The following is a 27,007-nucleotide window of genomic DNA, read 5'->3' as shown; positions in this document are numbered from 1 at the left end:
ATACCATACGTGGATTATATTATTTCATGTGGAAATATGTTCAGGAGATCAATACCAATGTCAATGTCTGCTAGCCACGAGAGGGCTTAAGGAGTTTTGCAATCCCTCCTCCGTTAAAAATTGTGTAGCAGTACACATCCAAAATTGGAAAATATGTAAATTGTTTGGTTGTTATACTCATAGCTTAATACAGCATGCCGGGCATTTGGGTACCTGAGGCTTCTGTAGTAGCGCTGCACCTTTTCAAGCGAGGCTGCGTTTACGTGACCTTGCAGGTCCTCCGAGGAGGGCCCTTCGTTCGGAGACAGCTTGTCCATTCGCTCCAGTGCTACGGAGAGGGGTCAAACGACACAGAGATGAAGCAAGGAGCCAACTTGAACTCATGGGAAGTTATTCATCAGGACTGTGCTGCTAGCTTGCCCACTGTGTGTGTGTATGTATCAGACATGTAATGATGCATTGATTTGTTATAAACCCATGAATGAGTCAGCTAGAATTGGCAGGAAGGCACTGAAAATAAAGTGACCACAATAAGAAAGAGCAGCTGCATGTGTCCGCAGAAGTCCATGCCTTATCATTTATATTTAAGGACAATAAATAACTGCACGGTGCAATATCCATGGCAACCACGGGGGTTTTGAACACGGTGTCCAACAGAAGAATCAATTTTCGTGCATTTGCGAGTGATGGTTAACCTCAACTTGACCCAGACTATTTGCAGATTCCAGAGTTGCGAGTCTGAACAGTTTGGGTCTTTGCAGACGTCATCGACTGGGGACATTTCAAATTCCAACCAGGCACAACCGCCTCGTTGTGTCTCACGCAGCCAGCCCCTGTACGCCGTCCGACCGACTGCCAAAAAGCCCTCGGAGGGGGTCAGAAGTTGCGGACGTAACGTGCGTTTTTTTTTGCGTCTTTCAAGTGCAGCGCTGTGATGTCGCAGCCTGGCAATTTCTTAGTTTGAGGCCGCCATTGATGGATGGCGCAGCATTCAATAAGAACATTTCCTACGAGGTGTGCCTTGTCAACGTAACCATAGTTTGAAAAAAGGCACAAACTTAACGAGAGCCAGCAGTTTTTGAAGTTTGCGCTATGAAAAAACAAGCACTCATTTAACTGTCAAATTCACTGAACAAACTCATCGTTTCAGCCCGAATTGATCCAAGAGGGGCAACAGGCCAGAGTAATATATAATATATTATTTTGTGAATGGTGATCATCCAAGACATATATTTAAGCACATGCTTCGGTTATTGGATTTTCTGATTTATGGACAAAATTTAATATATTTTTCAGAATTTTCAGATAATTCATAGTAAATGATATATGTGTGTCTTCGTGCTCACGAAAGTGGCATCACGCGACGCCACGTGTTCCGATTTTTGGCGGGCAAACAGCGGAAGTAGCATCATTCATATTTGTGATGTCACTTCCATTTTCAGAATAATCTGAAACAAATTTTTTTTGGAATCTTCTAAAAAAGTTCCTGATATTTGAATTTACCAGAATAAAAAAAAATCAGGAATCAGTCCTTAACGAAAAAGCAGCCTAAACAGAACTCTTTGGTTCTTTCGGTAAAGTCACGTAGGTGAAAAAATAATAAAATGAAAAAAATAAGAATACATTTAAATAAAAATAGAACTAAATTAAATCACGACGTTTCGATTGCAACACAAGCAATCATCATCAAGTGTGATTTCCACACCTGATGATGATTGCTTGTGTTGCATTTGAAACGTCGTGATTTAATTTAGTTATTTCTATTTTTATTTTTTATTTTATTTAAAATGTATTCTTATTTTTATTTTTTATTTTATTATTTTTTAACCTACGTGACTTTACCAAAAGAACCAAAGAGTATGGATCCTTGCAGTCACGAAAACTTCACACCTAAACAGAATGTTAGAAAAAATGCTTTTAGTGAGCACCTATGAAAGCCGGAATGGCACACGAGGGGTGGGGGATGGGTGGCCAGCACCACGCCCGGACGCCTTTGTCTCCCTACACATCGCACCAGGTGTTCAATTGAGGCTGAGTCGACCTAGGGGCGACCTACAATTGTTTCAGATAATCATCACTGGTGTTGGACATGAGCGGCGAATCGAACTCGAGTCGCCGGGTTCGGAGCGCAGCGTGCTAACGGCTACTCTACCACTCTAGATTTGAAGCTTTCGTGACTGCAAGGATTCATACTCTTAGTTCTTTCGGTAAAGTCACGTAGGTAAAAAATGAAATAAATATTAATAAAAATAAAACAATACAAATCACGACGTTTCGGAGGCAACACAAGCTTCCGTCTTCAGAAGACGGAAGCTTGTGTTGCCTCCGAAACGTCGTGATTTATTTTTATTAATTTATTTGTATTAATTTTCATTACATTTTTTACCTACGTGACTTTACCGAAAGAACTAAGACTATACTCTACCACTCCCCCACCAAACAAAGACACACACACACGGACACCCGCGAACATTGCTTCACATCACCACTTCTTAAAGTACCGCAAAACACCGCTGTGTCCAATTGACATGCACGGCGTGAGTTACGAACTATGAGATGTGGACACAATTTCAGCCCAATGCGATCTCGTGAGTTAGCGGGAGGGTGCGATGGGTCGCGTTGAGGAGCAGAGGGCTTCAACGGCAGCTGTGCCGGATTTCAGGGGCGGCGGGAGGAGGAGGAGGGGGTCACTTTCTGGGCAATCTCTGTCCAAGTGTAAACTCACACGAGGCCCCACGGAGAGGGAAACACAAATACAGCGACAGGAAACAGGAGGAAGAAGAGATGGGGATTGGATTATATAAAATAATAATTATTATGATGCTGCTGCTGCTGGAGAAAGTCGCTGAAAAAAGATAACACGAGTAGATAAATAGAAGCGTGGATGTTTTTACGAATGATGCAAGATCATGATCTGCGACTTCCCTTTCCTCCCACCTCCTGCACTGTAGCATTCTATTTTTAGTCCTTCACACAAGTCCTGCAGGACCTGCTAACAAAGAGAAAGTATTACAAGTCCCCTTAAAAGTGGAGCCAGAACCTACAGGAAATCTGCAAGGTCGGGAGGGAACTCTAAAGCAGTTTCAAGTGCCGGAAGAGATATCTGACAATGAGCAGGACTTGATAATTATTCATACACATGTGTGCTATTGTTGGGGGGTTTTTTGTTTAAAAAATTTAAAAACAATTGCCACAGAGGTATTTCATTTAAAGCCACGCTTGCCAAGTAAACAACACTGTATTAATATTGTATAGCAAGGGGCGCCACGGCGGCGAGATGTTAACTCCCTCGCCTGGTATGCAGGAGGGCGTGGGTTCCATCCCGACCCTGACGCCTGCTCTATATTTGGAGTTTGCGTGTTCTCGCTCTCCCCGTCATCTCGTGGACTTTTTTCCGGGTCCTCCGGTTTCTCCCTCCACATTTAGAAACACGCGTTTAGAGTTTTTGGCTGTTGTAAATTTTCACGCAATAGGCCAGTTCGTTGAGCTATCATGTGTGGCCAGGTTGTTTCCGAAAAAGAGCTACATAGCTCAGTGGCCCTTAACCTGGTGAAAAAAAAAAGAGTTTTTTTTTAGTTAAGAAATAATATTTCATTGAAACAATTACGTGTGTGCCGTGTGTGCGTGCGTATTTGTATCTCTGTGTTTGTGTGAGTAATTAGTGCACTGCGCTACGAACCTGGAAACCCGAGTCTGATACCTGTCTATGGCCAGCATCATTCACAAATAAATGTTGTGTGTATGAGCACGTCCACATGTTGTTTGCATGCGTGGTGAATCGTGTGTGCACGTGTGAGTGTGCAATGTGTTTGTTTATGTGTGCGTGCACGTGTTTGTCAGAATCAAAAGTTTATTTCCAGAGTAACGCTCATTCAGGCAATTAATCTCTTGTTCAAGGGTGACTTACTTAACTGGCAGGCAACAGCAGCAGCAGCAGCAAAGCATTCCGTATTAACAATTACACGGTTTTTTTTTGGTTCAAACACACTTAATTTGAGCAATTATGTTGAACAATTACATTCACACTTGAACTTTTGTGATCCTAATAGAGTCAGTTTAAGCGAGAACAGAGACGACAAAATGGAGATGCCAAGAGACAGAACAAGGTGGTTACAAAACTTTGGAGCGACTTGTATTAAAAGCTTTCGAGCCAAACTGCGTGCAACATCTAGGAACTGTCAATAGACAATCGGACACGCATCGCAGATTTTTTTTTTTGATTGTCTAGTGTGTGTGGTGTACGTGTGTGGTGTGAGCACGTGCAGTGTATTTTTACACGTGGTTTAAACGATACATTTGGGATGTAAGTAAATTGAACCTCTTTCGTATGTGGAACTTCTTTCGCACCGTAGCCAAACGCGCCAGAAGTCGCAACCGGGTACCCGATACCCGTACCCTACCCGATACCCGGCTACCCGTACCCGGCCGGGTACGGGTACCCGTTTGTGACCCTGGTGTGGCCGGGCACGGGTACGGGTAGGCCGTGAGTCACTGGTGAGTAACCGTTTGTCACTCATTTCGGGTAGGGTACGGGTACGGGTAGGGAACGGGTACGGGTACCCATTTGCGACCCTGGTGCGGCCGGGTACGGGTAAGGAATCAAAACCCGTTTACGACCTCTGAAACGTGCTGATCGAAGATCGTGTTGTAATGCTCGTGCAACAGTGTTGGGCACTTAATATGCATACGGAAAAGTAAAGTTTCCATTTTCTTGAACCACGCGCTCCTCTCAATCTGTTACTTCTGCTGTTGAAGTCAACAGACAATGGTCAAATTTTAACATTAAACAACAACAAACGCCATTCACCACTAAGTGGCGGTGACGTCACCACGACGCTTGTGCCAGGCCAAGTGCACCTTGAGGCCACGTGAAGTGTCGAACGCCCGCTGGCAGGAGGTCACGGGGCAGACCCAGCAGGTGCCACGGCTCGACTGACCGAGATGACCGGCTGAACATTAAGCAGTCACCTTAGCTCACTCGTTTCCGCTCCTCACTCAAAGCTCACTGATTGTTCCCGAGCTCATCCCACGACCCCCTGAGTCTCCCCCTCATAACCACCGCCGTGACCCTTCCCTCTTCATTTCCTCATCACATGCCTCTCACTCATTCCCCGTTCATTCGATATATTCACCATCATCATCATTTCCCGTCGTCAATTTCGCTTTCATCGATGTCACGCATCATCACGGCTTTGCCCCCCATTGCTTCCTCTCATCCGTTTCATTCACCCCACCTCCACCATTAACCTTCGTATGTACCGCAGTTAATTCCTTGTAAAGCTCCATTGTTAAGGCGTTATATGAAAAAATTCCTTTAAGATAAGTTCCCAGGCTGCTCAGGATCTCGGCTTGGATTTTAAAGCGCCCTAGACGAGGTGCTTTAGAGAGTGCTTAAAAAAAAATGTTAACACTGGAAAAAGAACGGATGATACACTGTAACATGATAACAAATGTAATGTTAATAGCTTCAAAAAGTCAAAGAGTCTCCACTTCTTTGCCATCGTTGTCAACACGTGCCTGGAATCTTCTCCAGGTGGTCTCCAGAGCCCGGAGGCACATTTCCTGTGGTGTTGTTGCAAATTTTCGGAAGTGTTCACATTTTTTTGAAGCACCTTGTATGAATCCCAAATGGTAGATTAGCATCTCCTTCCATTCTGTGCGTCTATGCCTCTATACTCAGTGGTTCCCAACCTTTGTTTGGCTACTTTAACCCCGCTTGTTGAAGTTTGTTTCAGCCGAGTGCACCCCACCCGTTGCCTGACCCAACATGGTTCTGAAAAATTAATGTCGTGAATAATGAACGTCAATATTTTAACCGATTGTTCTTTGTGTGAGGTGTCCTATCGAGCGAGTAACTGCAAAAAAAAATGTTACAGGACTCTCTGCACACGTGACGTAATTTATTCGTGCTCGCTGGTTAATCTCGTAAACCCGCATTGTTCACGATCAATGAGTTCAGAAAGGTCATTCATATCGTTTTAGGTTACCATATGTATTTACATGTTATCGTAGTTATTTCACATTGGCAGATTCTCACGTAATTTTTCACCAATGATTCTCATGTATGATACAACTTCATACATTAATAAAAGACCTCAAGTACTCGCTGGGACATTGCCATGTACCCCCAGGGGTTCACGTACCCCCAGTTGAGAACCACTGCTTCACACCATGACTCTGTATTGACGGTAATGCATTTTTCAACTGTGTTGAGCAACCTTGAAATATCGAGTGATTTTATTTAAACTTGCAGCGCTAGCAGTTGAACAGATAAATTAAGAAATCTAGGAGTGACCCTCAAAATAACAAACTTGAATTGTGAGTGGCACCTGAGTGAACATGCATATACTAAACAAATGGTTGGAGCAGTGGCATAGTGGTTAGCACACTGCGCTATAAACCCAGCAACCCAAGTTCGATTCTTGAGTGTGGCTAAATTCAGTAACTAGTGACAGCTGAACCAGTCCCGGGCCAACCCCCCCCCCCCCTTCACCTCCACCACGGACACCGGTATGGTGAAGTATGGTCAAACAACCCCCAATTCCAACACAGCAGCATAAGGCGGCCTTCAAATGGCTGTACGATACATCCTAAATAAATACAAATTGCAGCCTCTGTCAATGTATCACTGGATGAAGGCCTCCCCACGTCCTGCCGTTCATGGGGCTGATTTGACCATACTTCACCAAGCTGGTCAGTACACGTCGGTGAAAGGGGGGGGATCCTAGGACCGATTAAAAAATCACTCACGATGGATGTTGGCTGTGGCTAGAAATCAAACTCAGATCACTCGGTGCATAACACGGTGTGGTTATAAGGTCGCCTTCATTACACAGAGTGCTTTCCACTAATGAAACACAATATCTTGTTTATCTCGTCAAGGAGCATAAACCATCACGCGAACTCCGCTCATCCTCGCAGCAGCAGCGGCTTCTGGCTGCTCGCCATCGAACAAAGACGGTCACCGCATCGCAACTCTTTCAGATGCGCTTCTGCGGCCGACTGAAACGTTCTTCCTTGCGATATTATGAAGCCATTGGAGCTATGCACTTTTAAATTTCGATTGAAAAGTAATTCCTCTAGAACAGCGTTTTGTGTTTAGTTTGTTGTCCGTCCCCCGCACCACCGATTAGCACGGTTGGCTACGTACGGCACGAAAGAAGTTCAACACACACACACATACATACAGTGTGCTAACCGCTGCTCCACCGCTCCTACACGTGTGTGTGTGTGTGCATAGTCACGTGTGAGTGTACACACCTTGGGTGAAGAGCACAGGGTGCAGTCGCACCGCGGCTCCCATCTGCAGCCTCGGCGGCAGCATGGAGAAGTAGCTGCCCTCCAGACAGAACGCCACACGCACGCCCTGCCGTGTCCCCTCCACCTCGTAGGTGATGGGCATGTCTGCACCCACGCGGACACGCGGACACGCGCGCTCATCAGCAGCCGCACACACAAGCGTTACCCATAACACTGGTCAACACACTTTTTCTGGCACCAGGTAGTCCAACGGTTGTAAGGTAATTTTGGGGTGCTGATTCCACACCTGGCATCAGTTTTTGTCTATCACATCAGGTTTTTTGAGATATCAAACATTGCATTTTCAATAAAAACTGCAGAAGAAGAATATTAAATAAATGTGGATATCTACATAAAATGATATTATAAACACACTATCCTAAAACTACAGCACCATATTTTAACACTAAAGCAGTCACTGACTTGCAACAACTTGCAATCATAAGTGACAGAGTTAATTTCGGGTAAAATAAATGAAAATGGGATATGCCGATAGCATAAAATGAGATGTGATAGAGCAAATATGAGATCAGATTTGGAATCAGCACCCTGAAATTAGTCTAAAACAGCTGCAAAAGTCCAGGCCAGAAAAAAATGTTTTTTTTTTGTTGACCAGTGTAATACAGGGTTTTTGGGGGGGGGAGGGTTAGATCGCGTAAATATATGAATGTGTCGTTAAACCCGCCACCACCCGACACAGCTAATTAGTAAGGTTTGTCACGCAAAACAGCGCGTGCCAATTCGTTACTCGTACAGCACTAACCGGTGTGTTGGGGAGCCAAGCCACAGCAAGTATAACACGTGTTACACTTGCACACTGCGAACTCGTTGCGACAACAATGCACTGCTATAACAAACAACAAAAACACAAGTCTCGTATGATGTTGATGGGGCCCCAATGCCATCACAGTCTCTTAAGTCGTCATCAAGCCATTCTCTGTTAGGACCTCCTCTCTTTCTGGTTCCTTCTGTTTTCCGAACAACACACTTTAGTTTTACAGTTGTTGTCCATCCTACATAGGTGTCCAAATTGTGCCAGTTTCCTTCTCACCACTGCCTGCATCATCGGGTTGTCTTCTTCTATGTGCAACCTCTTTCTAACTTCTGCGTTGGTCACTCTTTGGGTCCAGCTTAGATGCATTATCCTTCGGTAGCAATACATTTAGAGTGCCAATATCTTGTCTCTGTGAAGGTTCAAATCTTCCAAACAAAAAATGACCCACACATGTCAATGGGGATTGTACTTGGCAAGCATCGCCCCCTTACTGGCAGACTAATGCCTGTTTCCAGGCCAGGTGCTGAGTCACTTTGTACCCACAGGGAAAGCTGCCACTGGGGGTGCCCCTTTAAAATGTGTTGATACGTGAAGCTCCATGAGATGCCCTGGCATTGAGGGTGCAATGTTAATTTTTTTTATCATTCTCACTGTTTGATCCGTCTTTCGAATGAGCGATTTCAAGCACGCTTAAGAAAAACACGTGCAATGTATAAATAAACTCAGATAGAAAAAAACAATATCACAGGTTGAAATGAATCCAGTACCAGGGGGTATTTGTCGAGAACCTATGGCTGACAAGTGAGTAATGTTCTCAACAGGTAGCACATGTGAGTCGAGCGGGAGAGCACCAGGGATCTCAATTACAGGATGACACTTGTCCTTGCAGCATTCACTTTGCCAATAATAGAACCGTGATTTGCACGCAAGATGAAACCTGAACTGCAAATCCCTGAGTGACTGGTGTTTTAATTTGCTAAAACACATCAAGGTGTTGCCCAACATATTTCACATAGTCGGTGTTATTCCAGTATGACTTGCATTGCAGGGTTTGTGTTTTCATGTTCGGGATTGTTGGCTGTGACGCCAGATCGTCATTGTGAATAATGCTAGAGGGTCTTGAACTTTCCCCTGATAGAAGCTAGAACGCTGCCAGGGAGAGCTGCACTCACCGAGATAATACGATTGCACTTGGCGAGGTGGTGACAGCACTGAACACTTATGGCTTTATGATGAATAATGATAATACGTACATTAGGGTCAACAGCACATGTAGTGTGCAGAAGGTCCATTGCCTGAAATGTCACTGATTATATATTTATTTATTTTAAGATCTGAACTCTACAACAACTGTACAGTAGCAGGACGCTCATGAAAGAAAGCCTATCAGCTTATTGGGCCCTTCATGCTGACATAAATAAAATCTAAATCTATCAATCTATCTTATTGGGGCAGTGTCCGTTGACTAGTGTGCCGAGTTTGTTTTTGGTTGGGCTGCGCTTGGGCACTGCTGCCAATGCAGCGGGGTCAGCAAACGGAGCATGCATTCGGGTGGCGAATGATGCAGCGATTCACCGATGGATTTACAGTGATTCTCAAGACTCGTGACTTAAGTGCAAACATTTGCACGTGTGAGAAATCGACGTGATTTCCGTGCATGTTGTATTTCATGGGTTTGTCACCACCGCAGCTACGATACAATCATTATCTTTCGATTTAAAGCTTTCGTGACTGCAGGGATTCATCTTCTTGGTTCTTTCGGTAAAGTCACGTAGAAGAGAAATAATAAAAAAATAAAAAATAAAAATAAAAACAATAAAATAATTCTCACGACGTTTCGGCCACAACGCATGAGGACGGCTGCTTGCGTTGTGGCCGAAACGTCGTGAGAATTATTTTATTATGTTTATTTTTTTATTTTTTTATTATTTCCCTTCTACGTGACTTTACCGAAAAAACCAAGAAGAACAATCATTATCATTCACAGAATTGTAAAAAACAAAATTCTCAATACGTTTGCATTCTTGAATCGTGACAATGCTTTCAAAGTGTTATAACTCTACACTAAATATACGTAACTCTCCAAATATTCACTCATCTCAAACATATTTAATAATTGAAGAAGTGGAGCCCTATTCACTTTCAAATTTGGTGCCTTATATGCCTATTCACAATCGAACAAACTTGCCATCACCATTATAGAGCTTTCAATATCAGCTTCATTACTTCAATTATATTCTCCTGATCATAATGCATGCATACAATCGTATGTGTGAAAATCAATTCATGAAATATGTAATTTTTTTGCAAATGCAATTTCATGTAGTCTAAGAGAGAACACCTTCACAAAAATCTGCTACTTTCAAAACCGCACCTACGATTAGCATGGTTGGCTACGTACGGTGCGAAAGAAGTTTAACATACAGACATCTTGAGAAGACAATCAAATAACAGGACAATTTAAATAGCAGAGGAAAGATCGACGGCCTTCTTCAGGCATATGATAACGGGGAAACAGTAGTGGATATTACGGTCAGTTCGGGTGGACTATATAAAGCCTGGAATGTGTCAAGATGTGAGCGTGCGTGTCTGATGGAGACAGAGAGAAAGGGAAATGAGAGAAACCGAAGCAGAACAATCGAGTAGAGGCCACCGATGTGGAATGGAAACTTTTTTTTATCGAGGTGAAGGAAGTTCTGAGATGGAAGGATGTCGGAAAAGAGGCCAAGAGGCAGGAAGGAGACGATGCTGATCGATGACTTCAAGGAAGGCGGTGCGTGGTGAAATGAGGACGAAAGCTCCAGACCGAACAGGATGAATGGAAACGGAGGCAAAGAGCTGCTATTGTGGACTGGGGGACTAAAGAATGTGGGTGGCTAAGGTTGATGGGAGTGCTCACCAGCCAAGGGTGGTGTGGGTGGAGATATCAGTTTGAATTAATGACGACTTTCGTGAAAGTATTTTAGATCACAGCCGGAGAACATCCGAACCAACCCCTCCCCCATTAGTTTGTGAAAATCTATATCGTGGTTCTGTTCACCGTTGTGTTTGACCTCCAGCGAGGGTAAGAAAAGACACGGAAACGGCACCGCCTTGGCATTTTACAGGTGAACAACAAATTCGGAGTTCGCCATCCGGGAAAAAAAAAAAAAACCCTTGCAACCAGCCACATCAGTCGCACGCACGCCTCACTCTCTCAGCACTGCAGTCGCAAGGGGTGAAGCGAACGTGCGTTTTAGCGTGTGTCCGCGCCGCGACCGCGCCGTGTGCGTGAGCGCGTGCAGGGGCCTCACTGGAAACTGGCAGCTCCTTCTCCACGTGTCGGAACACGAAGGACACCCTCTCCAGGTCCTGCAGGGCGGTGACCGTGTCTTCCAGCATGCTGCGCTCGTCCGCCTGAAACGCAAGTGCGCATTCGTTCATTTACTACTCCGCTCGTTTGACCGCCGAGGGCACCGCTGGGTCTTCAAGGCGATTTTTCACGCACACAACGGCAGTGTCGCAGCAATCCGTACGGCGTCTAATGCCGCTTTGGATTGGTTTAAAGAACCTTAACATTCAACAATGACATCATCTATACAAAGTGTTACTCCCCCCCCCCATCCATACGAAAGAAGGAGGGCTCCGGTCAAGTGTGTTTTTTTGCAGAAATAATCCCGACTCAAGTGTAACGTTGAGGTAATATTTCAGCACCGGGATGTTTTGTTCAATATCTGGTTCGTCGCATGAGGGTGTCATTTATTTTGAGCCGAGGGAGGAAACTGGACAACCCGTAAGGAAATTCACGTGGAATAGGGGGAGGACGTACAAACGCGACACAGAGAAGCTACCCTCGTTGGAAACCGAACCCAAGCACCATCTTGCATCTTGCTGCGAGGAGCAAGTGTCACCACTGCGCCCATACGTGCCTAATGCTACCCCAGGGCAGGCCAATAAGTAGCCGTGGCGTGTGATCATGGCTTCGTTTCTCACTCGATGTTTTCCACAACGCTGACAGGATGTTTCGGGAGTTGGGATTATCGGCACGAGGCACTACCACTCGAGTGCATGGTAGGCCAGTTCACAACAATCCCGTATCATTGTACCCTTTATTGCTATAATAGGGATGTTGCCGTGGTGTAACGGTAAGCCTACTGGACTTGCAATCCAGTGTTTGCCAGTTCGATTTGCCGACGCGGCAGTTGCAACAAGTTTCTTCATTCCATCCCGCCTCTGCCCATCACAGTTAGTCAATCGGCGTGTGGGTGGCGTGAAGTGTTAGTATGCCCACCTCTTCCAACATGTCAGGTCAACGTGGAAGAGTAGACCAAATACTCTCTAGAGTCATCTCGAGTGGGGGCCCTTCTGCCAGTACCGGCAAGAGTATGCAAGTGCACAGCTGCAATTTTAACTTATTCTTAAATCCTATGCACTGGTTAATACAAAAAAAATCTAAAATAATTCCGGGAACGGTGCTTTGGACTGTTCCAGCTGAAATGAAGCACTGTCGTTAAAAAAGGTATCATCGATTTATTAATTAAATTATATTCTCGCGATCACAACGCACGCGTACAATTGTACGTGTGAGAATAAATTTATGAAAATGACATGTAAATGGAATTTTAATGTAATTTCGCACAGGCTAATAGCGCGAACAACCAGCACAAATATCTGCTACTCACAATTCAATAGCACGTTCCATTCACTCGAGAGAGAAAAAAACAATAACCGAGCTTCACGACTCTCTTTCAAGAGGGTCCTATTATTTGACACGAGTGGTCAATTCCTCTTTGTGCGTTATTTCTGCAAGCGAGATGAACACCTGTAGGAACTCGACCGGGATGGAGAACTGGAAGCAACATAAGCGAATGGTTACAAGCAAATAGCAAAGTAAGAACCCGGTGAAACATGGTTCATAGTCATGGGTGAACGTGGGCGAGGTCAAGGATGTCACCAGTCGAGAAAGGATTTCTCAGACGCACGCGTGCACACTAATATTTGTACGTATAAAGTGCACACGCTCAGAAATGCACATGGTAAGTCATTGCTGTCAGCCACTGCTTATCTTAATTCAAACTCAAGCAGCAGTAGCAACAACAAGGTAAGGTTGAATATCATAACGGTCTATGGGTTGCCATTTCCACGGCTTGATGTACCTCACTCAGATGTGTTTGTTATTCATGGGTAATTTTTTTCTCATCATTAAAGGAAGAACTGCAGAAAATACGTGACAAGGCTACATTGGAGATGCGCATGAACATCTCTGCCGACAAATGTCTGCCCAGGCAAAACAGGAACTGGTGTCGGAAACGCACTGGTTTAAATTTACATTCAGTCCGTTCGCACGCACGCGCACGCACATACACATGTGTGCGTGTTTATGCCGGACACCCACACACTCATGTCACAGTGACGTCAACGCTTGCACCACGCAACGACCACGGGGTCGTTTTCGAGCAAAATCAACTCCCACTCGTGACCTGTGATAAGTACTCCTTAACGATCTTCTTTCATGCAGTTACGGCCTTGGGAAAAAGCGTCAAATCTGTGGAACAATTCATCAGCCAAAATACACACGCACGCGCGCACGCACGCACACACACGTGTTCGATTTTAATTAGCGTCTGGAAAATTCTGCACATCAGCAAGCCTGCAGTAGGATCTCCATTGCAGGAGATGAACTTTGGGAAGGGTGAGTAAAGCTTCATCAGTTTACTCCTGCGCCACTGGCCAAAGTCATTTGTTTCAGCTTAAACATTATAAGAGTGATACTTTTTTTTTTCTTTTCAAACGTACGCAGATGTAAACTCCCATGCGCAGTCTCGAAGGAACACCACACGAAGCTTATATTTTAATCCAAAGAACAGACATTCGTTAACTTAATAAAATTACCGTTTTTCATGTATTATTCTTGGCCCTATCCCTTTCAGCACACGCTTGTCCATCTGGAATTTCAAGCATCGCTCGAATAAGGCTTGGTGACCAAACTGTTTGAAGCGATTGAGCTAAGGGGACAACAATAAACGGAAGAACCGAATGGAAGAAAAAAAACTCTGGAGCCAATGTACAGCAAACAGAGTTTTAGAACTAATTAAGGGATTTGGTGAACTTTTTTTTCTCTCTCTCTCGAAACTTCTGCAAAGAACACGTGGAAGAAGAGTGGAAAGGCAGGGAGGGCGGGGGTGGAGAAATGCCCCACACACCACATGTGGAAAAGCACAACCCCATGGGGGGAGAACACTAAAATCTGTTAGCAATCGAACATTTCCGCCTCGCCACTATTTTTGAAATGCGTCTGACATTTAAATAAAGGGGGGCGATGGGCGAGAGAGGGCAATGGGTGAGTCGAGTTTTGGGGAAACGTAGCTGGCGGTGGACAGCAAAGATGTACGAGCCCCCATTCCCACACACACACACAGCAGCATCGTGCCTCCTCCCTCCTTCTTTCGTACGGCTGCTGATGTAGATGCAGAGCAACGACTACAATTTCACATTCAAGCGGCCAAGCCAGAAAACCGCATCAGGAGCAGCGGAGTGGTGCATCATCGCTGTGATGTCTCCTTTGTATTTGTGGATCGGGCCATTGCGTCGTTATACGTTTTACGGTCTGTTCTAGATGACCCAAGTCGCACACTACTGGAGAGTTTTTATTTTCCAATTGTGCATCAGGTATCCCCATCTGCCATGGTTTGTGCAGTGGATGCGGTCTCGGGTAGACCATGGGCTTCGCGGAAGATCAAAACCCAGCGATCATCTGCGTTGGGTCTTTCATAACAAGATGTTTGTTTGTGAGTTATTTTGAACTCCATTCAGCTGTCCATGCCTCACCGGGGTTGAACTCAAATTGTTGAAGGTTATGCCTGAACATTGTGCCTGAAACAGTTTTTGCAGATGAATATGCAAGATTGGCCGTCTGCCATTATGATCATTTTGACAAGTTTAGTTTTCCTGATGACGACCGCTTGCGGTGTTGCGATCGAAACGTAGTAGGTTTTTGTTATTTTCTTTGAACCTATCTACGTGACTATACCGAAAGACTCAAAGAATATGAATTCCTGCAGTCACGAAAGCTGTAAGTCAAGACTTAGTTGTAAGAGATTAACAACATGCACGAGAGAGGGGATACCGAGAGAAGAAATGAGGGCAGCGGAAGAGATGCTGAGATGAAATCACGGAATTCCAAAGCCACTCCTGGACAGAAGGAAAGGAAGGGATGCGTGAAACTTTTGCTCAGCAGCGGAACAACAACAACAACCGCAGACACTTTCCACTGTATCGTCATTCGTTGTGTCACAGCATTGGAATACAAGTTAGGTCTAATTCTACGTTGAAATAAACACTGATGTTGCATACAAATCCTTAAATTGGAATGAGATTCGGCGGAAGAATCGTCTTAAAAGTCATCATCATCAACGTCGCAATATGCATTGCGCACATTTCCCTCTTGGCCACGTCTCAAGGTGCGCGCATCGCGGGATCGATGAAGCGACCGGCAGATTCCACGATCACAAACCACGACACCCGGGTAGGAGATTTATGTACAAATTGGCCAAGCAGAGGAGAACTTGGCCAGGATATAATTTTATGTTTTATGGAGCTGTCGTGAAATTTTAGCCAGGGCACATCACCATTAAATCCACTGTTCTTATCTGGGGGGGTGGGGGGGGGGTAGGGGATGTTTAATGTCCACAGGGTGAAGAGGACCTCGGTTTAATGCCTCATCAGCCACACCGGAACGCCAGCCTCAACTCTCGCCATCATATTTTATTTACGTAGCTCCTTCTGCAAAACTCAATAAGCTCAAAAGCATTAAATAATACTGCGAAACCTACATTTTTTTTAAATACGCAATAATTAAGAGATTGCATCGTTAACTTCAAGTAGATGAAAAAAAATACCCAATTGGGTTGCTATTTTTATTTGTGGCTTCCACAACAGTTCAAATCCAAATTAAACAATTGTGCAGTGGTGCGTCATGCTTGGAGGTTTGTGCATTAACCGCTGGTAATATGACATATTAATAACAATTTAAAATCGCTACGCAGACGAATATCATAACCAGTTCAAGATGCTGTCCAAGGGCAAGCATAGAAACGGGCACATAGATGCATACAAACGAAACTAAGATTCAAAGCACTAATGCAAAACACAAGAGTCAGGAACAACGTCCAGTCATCATAATTATACAGACGGTACGCACACTCGTGTGTACTTGTCTGCGTTAACCAGCAACAACTCACAAAGACTCGAGACATTTTCAGCAAGCTGCTGAAAACATTGGGAGGTTTGGCCAATTTTGTCAGGAATTCTTTAAAAAAATCTCTTCCCAGATGTCTGGCCAATGTGGAAATGTCGGCGACAGAAGGGGGCTTTTCTCTCTCAAGAGCTCCATCCTCAGTGGCTTCTGCCAGCAGTGGCGTGAACAAGCAATTGCAGGGCTGCACCTTTACCTATTCTTACATGGGGTAGGAAACCTAGAGTGCCAAGAAAACTAAGCTATAAAAGAGAATAATTCTGTAATTCTATTCATGTATGTATTATATGACCTCTGCCTGTGTGATCACACCAATCTAACAGCACTGCTGAGCTCGGAAAATGAATGTGCAATTTTGTTTTGTATTTTGTATTTTAAACCCAAAACATTCCTGCGGAGGGAGCTGGTAGGAAGGTTGAGTTGCTCGGTCAATGGCCAGGGTCAACGGCGGCGTGGTGTATTCCGCAAATATGGCCGACTGTGAGGGCGGGCACAAGCCGGCGTGAGTAGGTTAAATGTTGAGTTTTATAAGGGCACCATGGGGTGACCAGCGCCTCCCCACCCAGCCCCACCCCTCCCACCCCCCACCCAGCCCCTCCCCACCCTCCCCTCTCCACCCAGCCCCACCCCTCCCATTTTTGGATGCACGACGGACGGACGGACACAATAATCCCCTGTGGGCTGGTGTAAGCAGGAGGTTCCTACCAGTATTAACCTCCTTTTGTCCCTGGCTATGACCAACATAAGTGTGGCTATCATTCCTGACAATTAATGGTGAATGACGATTCTTATTATTCCTGGTTAATTTTAAGACACTGCACCTTTTCCACCAGAAGGTTAGTTTAGAACTCAAGCCTAAAGTCACAAATATTGGTTCAGAATTAAATTGACACACAAACAAAGACAAAGATCCCCCGTGTAGCCATAACAGACTGTTGGGGCAAGTACTGCTAGCGAGCTCCTATTAAGGCTGGCACTGCACACGAGGGGGTGGGTGGCCAGCACCACGTCCAACTGCCTTTGTGGCGATGATCACACACCGCACTAGGTACTCATTTGAGGCTGAGTCGACCTAGGGGAGGCCCAGGAACGGTTCAGATAATCGTCACTGGTATTGCCCGTGAGCAGGAATCGAACTCGGGTCACCCGATTCATAGCGCAGCATGCTGACCGCTACACTACCGCTCCCCACTTACACACACACACACAGAAACCCCATGAGCCATTAGGCCACGTATAGAATGTAGTCTCACACACTTTAACGCTGTTAACAGTAATTTAAAACAATGGCGATTATTTCCACCGCCAAAGCATCGCTGAGTCTTGGAACTCTTTATTCAGGAAGGACGTGCATCTGGGACGTTTGGTCAAGACCATCACTTCGTTTTTACCAGGGTGAAAGAAAACCAGAGTACTACGTGGAGGAAACCCACACATACGGGGGGGGGTGGGGGGGAGGGCGGATAATACCCAACACTACCTGCCATTTTCTGGCCACCCATCCCGACCGCCCCAAAGTGACCTGAAGTGAAATGTTGTAAGGTTACACCAAACCAACAAGCTAGGAGTTAACTTGCACCCAGCATGAACTTTCCAACATTTTGCAAACTCACACCGATGAGAACCAGGCCCAAGAAGCCCCACCAGATGGCACTGCTCACCGCACTCAATGACACATTAAATATGTACGTCTGGTTTGGCCGACAGCTCACGCCGGAGCACAGGCCAACGGCGTCGCCGGAATTCGTTGCGTGCGTTTTGCGTCTTTGCATGCAGTGCGCGGGGCAATGCGGGCCGGACAATCTCGCCTTAGTGATGTCACGCAGTGTATTTTAGTATTGCAGACAGATCGCCCCGGCGCTGGGGTTGCGCGCGTTGTGACGCGAAGACATTTCCCATTGACTGGAATTTTACAGCCTCGTTTATTTGATCAGCTTCTGTTCGGGCACCTTCGCCCATGGCGCGCGCATTCAAGCGCGAATATTTTCAGTTTTTTTAGAATTGTGGTTTATTTATTTTACGCAAAAAACGCTGCGACGAGGGACAGCGTCTTTTGCAAGGCGCTCCTATTTGCAATCACTTACCGCAGATTTCTTTTGTTTCATTATCAGACCGACATGCTACGTATTTTATGGCCACGCAATCTCTTTTAATTGGGTCCGGGAGCCGACGTTAACCGGCGCGACCCATCGCGAAGACAAAGGACGCACGCGCAATTAGGCATGCAAACACGCACGAGGACACACGGACGCGCGTGAACGCGGCGCTCAAGCGTTCGACCAAAGCCAAAGCTCCCCCGTGCAGCCTTGACAGACTTGTTGGGGCAAGTGCTGTTAGCGAGTGGCACCTATGAAGACCGGAGTGGGGGTAGGTGGCCAGCACCACGCCCGGCCGCCTTCGTCTCCCAGTGGCGATGTTTACTACACACCACACACCAGGTACTCATTTGAGGCCGAGTCGATGTAGGGGAGGCCCATGACCGCTTCAGACAATCGTCACCGGTGTTGGCCGTGAGCGAGAATTGAACTCTGGCTCACCGGGTTCGTGACGCAGCGAGCGCTAAACCGCTGCGCTCCTGCTCCCCAAAGTGTTCGACCGGACGCTTGCACACACGTGCACGCGGTGTGCAAGCGCAGTGTCAGGCACGCGTACACCCATCGCATGAGACAAAGAGAAATACATTTCCTTTTAAAGGCCCTTGGGGAGCACGTGGTCAGATGCTGTTAGCGGATCGCTCCCTTCACTGACGCTGAGTTGGGGGGAGGTGGTACATTGAAGCAAGAATGGCGCTACCAGCATCGTCGCGATTGTACCCCCACCCCCCCACTCCTCCTTCCTCAAATATATAGGTCAATAAATCTGGCAAGCATCGAATAAAAATGCCAACGTAAATCCACCCATCTCAAGATTTTTAATTCATCATCACTATATTCGTGTATTTGCATATTTATTGCTAAATTATTGCTCCTTCCACACGCATTTAAAACAAGTCTCAGAGTGATGCTCTGTCATCGTGCAACGCGCTTGCGAACGAGATACGCAAGAGCGTAACGTTATCATCTTGCCGTATAAGATTCAAACGTCATACTTTCAGGGAGACATTGAAAAGTGAGACGTTGTAAGACGCCTTAAAACATGTCCACAGTCTCAGGAAAGGTGTTGTTATAGAAAGCGATTCTTGCTTGCCAAAGGGCAATTGAGAACGGTTGTTCAACACAGCGGGGATATGTACTGGGCACGTGAATGCGCATTCAAACTGTGTGCGGGTTATTCTGTGATGGAATTTAGATATGATTCCATGCGATATGTGTCCCACACACAAAAGTACATCGACAAACATCAAGAATTTAGCCTTTTAGACATAGACAAAGACCCCAGGCATGGCACACAAGCGGGTGGGGGGTAGCCGACGCCACACCCAGCCACCTTTGTCTCCCCAATGCTGATGCTTACACACCGCATCAGATACTCACCTAGGGGAGGCCAAGGACCGGTTCAGATATCTGGAACTCGGGTCATTGGGTTCATAAGGCGGTGCCCTAACCACTACGCCTCCACTACACGCAAAGACCCCCCATGTAGCCTCAACAGACTTTTGGGGCAAGTGCTGTTAGCGAGCGCCTATGAAGGCCGGAACGGCACACGAAACGGGGTAGGTGGCCAGCACCACGCTCGGCCGCCTTTGTCTCCCTAGTGGCGATGTTTACACACCGCACCGGGTACTCATTTGAGGCGGTGTCGACCTCGGGGAGGCCCAGGACCGGTTCAAGATAATCATCACTGGTGTTAGCCGTGACCGGGAATCGAACTCGGGCTGCCGGGTTCAAAGCGCATCGCGCTGCCTGCTACGCTGCCGCTGCCCGCACAAAGACAACGATCCCCCATACAGCCTTAACAGACTGTTGGGGCAAGTGCTGTTGGCGAGCACCTATGGTGAGACAAAGGCGGCCGGGCGTGGTTCTGGCCATCCCCCGCCCCCCTCCGTGTCGCGTGCAGTGCCGGCCTTCACAGGTGCTCCCCCGCACACACAAAGGCGCAAGCACACGAGTTATTTATCCCAGCCACACGCACCGGAGCAGGCCGCGGCTACACCTACCAGGTGGGGCGAGAGCAGCGAGCGGAAGCTGACGAGCGCTCCGAGGCCGGCGGTCTGCTCGAGCCAGCGGCGGCTCGCCTCTGTGCCGCGGCTCTCGTAGTCGCGGCCCGGGTTGTAGGTGCGCGTCAGCGCCGACAGCAGCTGCTCCGAGAAGACGCAGACGGCGCCCACCAGGGCCTGCGAGAAGGCCGTGTCCCTGCGCGTCTGCTGCCCGATGTCTGGAGGGTTAGAGTCGGATTGCGCAAATTGGCTTCGCTCGGCGGCATTGCGGGCAAAACTCCGTCCCATTCGCGTCCGCGCGCGCGGGCGATTCTCCTTCGTCACGCGCCGTCATCCGCGGATAATACGCGAGCGAGTGCTCGCGTTTGCTCGCTCACGGCCCACTGCTGGTGGAAGGCCCTCCCCACTGGAGGGAGCACGACAGAGCCCCCTAAAGAGGGAAATGCCGGCCTACTCTTCCACACTGGCCACGTGACTTGGAAGAGGTGGGAGCACCCACTTGTTACACACACCACAAGCGACCTGGGTACAATTCTTGGCATCAGTGGCATGTGGCACCTGAACCTGTCCTGGGTCTCCCTGAGGTAAACTCAGCCTTAAATTAATCCTCGGTATGGTATGTATGACAAGAGTGACGAGGTAGGGTTACTGACAACCATGGGCCAGTGTTAGAAGTTGACACTTCGAATCCCACAACTGCCCTGATTATACGTGCGGCTGTAAAAGCTAAATAACTAAATATTCCATGCCATCCACTTCTAATTGGACGTTAAAAAGCCTTCATTGTCATTGGCAAGAGTAGGCTCATCATGCGCGAAGGTCCAAATTCGCCAAGCTAAACTGCAAGTTACTCAACTGGAATATATGTCGCAATTATCACGGCCCTACTTCAAGAACCTGGCAGGACCCTCATGAAAAAGTCACGTAACCCAGTGAGGCTTTCCAAACAAGTGGAACAATAAAAGTCAAAAAGCTTTAATAGGTGTTCTCTATCATCGCTTGCCTCCTATAGTTTATAGCACGACACAGGAAATATTTTATTTTATTTTCGATTTAAAGCTTTCGTGACTGCATGGATTCATATTCTTGGTTCTTTCGGTAAAGTCACGTAGAAGGGAAATAATAAAATTTTAAAAAATAAGATTAAATTCTCACGACGACGGTTGCTTGCGTTGTGGCCGAAACGTCGTGAGAATTAGATCTTATTATGTTTCATTTTTATTATTTTATTATTTCTCTTCTACCTGACTTTACCGAAAGAACCAAGAATACAAGAAATTTTTGTTTCTGTTTGAATGGGTTTGAACGTATTTCTATACTGCACATGTACATTCAGCACATTTGTAAGCAGTGTGTCTGTGTGTGTATGTAGTGGTTAGCACGTGGCGCTATGAACCCGGTGACCCGAGTTAGATTCCCGCTCACAGCCACCAACACCAGTGACGACTATCTGAACCAGTCCTGGGCCTCCCCCATAGGTCGAATCAGTCTCAAATGAGTACCTGCTGCAGTGTGGAAACATCACCACGAGGGAGACAAAGGCGGCTGGGTTGTGGTGCTGGCCACCCACCCCCTCGTGTGCCGTGCCGGCCTTCATAGGTGCTCGCTAACAGCCCGTGCCCCGACAGTCTGTTAGATGCTACACGGGGGATCTTTGTCTTTGTGTGAAGTACCACACTAACCGTGGGTTCATTGTAATTGCCAGTGTGTCTCTGGGGATGGAATGTGAGGGTGGGTTTCAGAGTTAATGGGAAACACACCTTCCCCTTTATATGCGAGAGCAGATCACAAAAAAGGCCATTTAAGGCAAATGACTGTGGACTCACAAGTGGCTATTAATAATGGCGCTAATTCAAACCATAAACTACAGAACAAAATTAAACATTGCCATTCATGTTTGATTCGTTACGTGCTTTAAATAGGTGAGAACGCGCTAGAAATGAATCATACATTTGCAAAGAGAATCGAGCCTACTGGGGCGACAGGGCATTCATTATTGATTGAACTGTTTTACAGGTAATTATCTTCTTTTGGAACAGTTACTGAGCACAACCTCAAAAGGCCCAAGACGTCTAGCGGCTAGCAACAAACAAGCAATGGGGGGCGATAACATGGCCTTGTGGGTCGTGCGGTCACCGATTGTTGCATGGAGGGGGTTCACGGTTCGAATCCAGCGGCTGTGCTGCCTCGTATTGTGGTGTGGTATGAACCGTAATAATACTACGACGCGCCCGTTGTCTGCGATCCCAGTGGGCGTCAAAGATCTCGTGGCGTCCGTTCGCAAGAGTAGACGCATATTGTGTGTGCCGGCGTCATGGTTCCAAATTTTAAAAGTTGCTCGCTAATCACTCAATTGGAATATCAAGAGCAATTTTCCGCCCCTTGCTATGAAAACTTGGCAGGAAAGAAAGTCACGAGATTAATTCGATGAAAATAAGTAACAAAAAATCATCAAAGTTGTAGTAAGATACGGTTTAACAGATTTCCTGAACTGAGCAAGGTTACGAGAGCTTTTTGAAGAGAGACAATGGGACGGGAATTCCATAGTGGAGCGGTGCGAGGGATGAATGTGGTGGTTGATCACAGTATGGATGAGATGAAACAGTCAGGGTGGTTGGTTAAAGGACACGAAGAACTACACTTGTACATGTGCATGTTAACCTCCTTTCGCACCGTACCTAGCCAACCATGCTAATAGGAGGTGCGGATAATTGATAATTGCAATTTATAATTCCTCCCTTTGAGTAGCTGCTTTAAAATCACACAGCATGTTTGTGTCTAAATTTAAAACTCATTTTTTGTTTAGTTTGTTGTCCTTCCCCCGCACCGCCGATTATCACGGCTGGTTACGTACGGTGCGAAAGAAGTTCAACATACATGCATTCACAACAGCAATTTGTCAGCAGCTGTAGGAATCGAACTCTTACATACACGCAGACTGGTTCATTGCAGGTCAGTGGTAATGGTGACACACTTAGTAATCTCAAATCAAAGCACCTTCCCTTGCTCGAGCAAACAATTGCATGGCACTCATTTCCATTGGAAATCCTGAACCATTGATGGAAATTCCATAATCCCATATTCCCTCTCCATTGGACGCCAGCAGCTCCCCATCAATAAAGTGGTACATATTTTATCGACAGTGGAAGGATGATGAGCCCGAGTGATCTCTGACCAAGACACGGACCTTCCCAATTGTGAGTTGAACAATCCGCTCTTCATCACACAGCATCACCTGACTGGGTTTCCTTAATCTTGCTTTAAAAAAAAAACTATGATTTTTCTGCTCAAATGAGCATTGACATAGAGCTCCTATCCCATTTTACAGCCATCATCCAGTCTTGGAAATTCCACATTGCCTGTGACGTAGTGAGTATATTCATACGACAGCCATTGTTTACTTCCACGCAAAGTGGTAATTCTTTTTTTATCAACCCTGGAGGGATGATGGGCTGAGTAAACTCCCGACCGACCAGGATTTTAACTCTCAATCTTCTGACTGTGAGATGCTCAGTCCCGCTGAGCCACAAGGCCAGTATTAATCGTATTAATCGTATTATCAGCATAAAAATCTCAAAAGCCCGTGTTTACACTGATCATCATAGTATGCAGGCCACATCATCATTCTGCCCACGTGCACCGGTTCACCAGCGTACGTGCGAGCACGCGTCCTTTCCCCACGGGCGCAAACACGCCAGGCTGTGCGCGTGATGCAGCGAATATGTGGTTTGCCAATATGAAGGGAAAAATCCTCCGGCAACCACACTAAAGCTGTTTTTATTTTAGCAGGTAAGGCCCACTGAGCTACTGTATATATCTCTTTTTCAGACTCTACCTGGCCTACGGTTTATAGCTCAACGAAGTGGCTTGTCACGTGTAAAATGTATTGCAGCCAAATTACTCTCAGAGCATCTTTCTAAATGCGGAGGAAAATCCACGCCACCATGGGGGAGAGAGGCACGCAAACTCCAATGATACAGGCGTCAGGGTGGGACACGAAAACTACGGGGATAAGAAACGCTCCCTTTCTTTTTACGGACCTGCCTGTTGTCCATGAAGACAAACTTCTGCCAAAACCGGGGGGGGGGGGGGGGGGGGGGTGGGAAACGTGTCCAACTTGACGATCAGAGGTCGCAAACGGGTTTTGATTCCTTACCCGTACCCGGCCGCACCAGGGTCCCTACCCGTACCTGTACCCTACCCGAAATGAGTGACAAACGGTGACTCACCAGTGACTCACGGCCTACCCGTACCCGGCCGCACCAGGGTCGCAAACAGCTACCCATACCCGGCCGGGTACGGGTAGGGTACGGGTATCGGGTACCCGGTTGCGACCTCTGTTGACGACAAACGTCACACGGCTTGCGCTCGTAGATCGTTTACGCACATGTGGACAGGAGATTGCGCAACCGCGCGCGGTGTTCAACCGCAGGGACCACCCGCTCAGGGGTCGGAACACGAGCGCTTTGGCGGCGGAGGCGGCTGGGGGTGTCCGATTGTCGGGCGCGCGTTTACGCCGCCCCGTGTTAATGGGCGCGCGGGATTTTCTCCATGGCAACAACAGGGCACAGACGGAATAAGGATTGATGGAGACGATGATGTGGAAATGCCAATGGGGTTAGCGTGCGCAAGTGCGCGAGTGTGTGTGCGCGCTTGCTCGTGGTGTAGCGGTTAAGCGTTACGCTGCCCGACACGAACCCGGCAACCCGGGTTCGATTCCCGCTCGCGGCCAACACCGGTGATGATAGTCTGAACCAGTCTTTGGCTTCCCCTAGGTCGATGCGGCCTCAAATGAATACCTGCTGCAGTGTGTAAACATCGCCACTGGGGAGACAAAGGCGGTCGGGCGTGGTGCTGGCTTTCCGACCCCCTCATGTGCCGTGCCGGCCATCATAGGTGCTCGCTAACAGCACTTGCCCCTACAGTCGTTACAGGCTATACAGAGGATCTGTGTTTGTGTTTGCCTGCCTGTGGGGGCGCACGTGAGTGGGTCGGAATTCGGACGCATCTACGCACGTGTGAAAAGCCTGCCACTGCCAAGCGCAGACAAAAGCTAAATCCGGAGCCTACGCAGTAGTCCTCATCAGGAGTTGCCTGGTGTCTAAGAGTATTGAATGGACTGCGTGAACAGTAACCCGGACATGCCGGCACAACACTTTTTAAGTCCTAGGGTGGCTCCTATCACCCCTCGGTTGTCTTCAGCAGCAGCTCTTTACGAAGAGATTAAGTTCACATCTGAAGCTACCCTGGTGTATGCGTACATATGCCTGCATGTGTTCGCGTTGGAAGTTAACCATTGATATCTCCGCGTATGTGCACAGGAATAAAGAAATTAATTTATCAGTGTGCATGCGAATGTGCAAGTTTATGCATTTATATATCCTGGTCGCACGCTTTGACCTTTGGGTTTTCATCAATGTTCAGTTCATGTCTTTAGGTCTCTGTGTGAGTCTATCATGGGTCTCTGTGTGAGTCGTCTATGGATCTCTGTGTGAGTCTGTAGGTCTCTGTATTGGGTATAGCCCTGTGAGCCATGCGGCTCTTGACTCGGGTGCAACCGCAACAAACAAAAACATGAACAAGAAACATCTTAAAGTGACTACGCGCAACAGAAAAATGTGTATGCTATCCCAAAAATTGCAATTGGTCACGTGTTTATTTACACTGCATATTACAATACAAGACAAATGGAATTGCATACAGCCATTACAAAGTACGACAAATAACCTTCCATTTGTCTGGACGCGGAGAGGATGCGAGTGATGCACAATCGACGAGACGGTGGTGTGATCAAGCACCGTGCTCGCCTGACCGCCTACATTTGTCTGACACATCATGGCAAATATTTCACTTAAGGCCGAGTCCATCAAATTGAGGGTATGGTGCCAATTATCGTACATTACTAGAAGCCACAGTCGTTCATGGCCAGGAATTATGGTAGAGTGCTAACCACATGACACACACACACACACACAGATAAAGGTACCCCTTACAGCCTTAAACAGACTGTCAGCGCAATGAGTTGTCAGCAGTCGCCTAGTAAAGTCAGCATGGTGAACAAGTGGGTGTGTGATCAGCACCATGCCTAACTGCCTTTGTATCCTCAGTACAAAGACAAAAAAGCTCTACGTAGCCTCAACAGATCGTTGGGGCAAGTATTTTTAGCGAGCACCTAATAAGCCCGGAATGGCACACGAGGAGGTGGGTGGCCAACATCACGCCCGTCCGCCTTTGTCTCCCCCAGTGGCGATGTTTTACACACGACACCAGGTGCTTATCTTCTTGGTTCTTTCGGTAAAGTCACGTAGAAGGGAAATAATAAAACATAATAAAATACAATTCTCACGACGTTTCGGCCACAACGCAAGCAGCCGTCCTCAGGTTAAGGACAGGTCTGTCGGAAAGACATTCGGACGCTGTCTTTCCCAAGACCTGTTTTTCACCCGAGGACGTCTGCTTGCGTTGTGGCCAAAACGTCGTGAGAATTGTATTTTATGTTTTATTTTTATTATTTTATTATTTCCCTTCTACGTGACTTTACCGAAAGAACCAAGAAGATGAATCCCTGCAGTCACGAAAGCTTTAAATAGAAACCAGGTGCTTA

The 27,007-nt window shown here is 46.8% G+C and overlaps 1 protein-coding gene across 5 annotated transcripts in view; it reads right to left on the bottom strand.

Moving 5' to 3' along the window:
- The window catches only part of LOC133353250 (phosphatidylinositol 3,4,5-trisphosphate-dependent Rac exchanger 2 protein-like), a 220,446-nt gene that overhangs the window by 12,375 nt on the left and 181,064 nt on the right, over window positions 1–27,007 (bottom strand). For all 5 annotated transcript variants that reach the window (XM_061569342.1, XM_061569344.1, XM_061569345.1 and 2 more), the window contains exons 33-36: window positions 20,404–20,621; window positions 11,368–11,470; window positions 7,261–7,404; window positions 214–328 (exon numbers count right to left, since the gene is read on the bottom strand). In XM_061569342.1, the coding sequence (XP_061425326.1) occupies window positions 214–328; window positions 7,261–7,404; window positions 11,368–11,470; window positions 20,404–20,621 (580 nt within the window). The remainder of the gene's footprint in view (window positions 1–213; window positions 329–7,260; window positions 7,405–11,367; window positions 11,471–20,403; window positions 20,622–27,007) is intronic.

This window comes from Lethenteron reissneri, chromosome 43 (genome assembly GCF_015708825.2).
Source record: "Lethenteron reissneri isolate LAM-NWPU_2019-01 chromosome 43, ASM1570882v1, whole genome shotgun sequence".
NCBI lineage: Eukaryota > Metazoa > Chordata > Hyperoartia > Petromyzontiformes > Petromyzontidae > Lethenteron > Lethenteron reissneri.
This window is presented reverse-complemented; position numbering and strand designations above follow the sequence as displayed.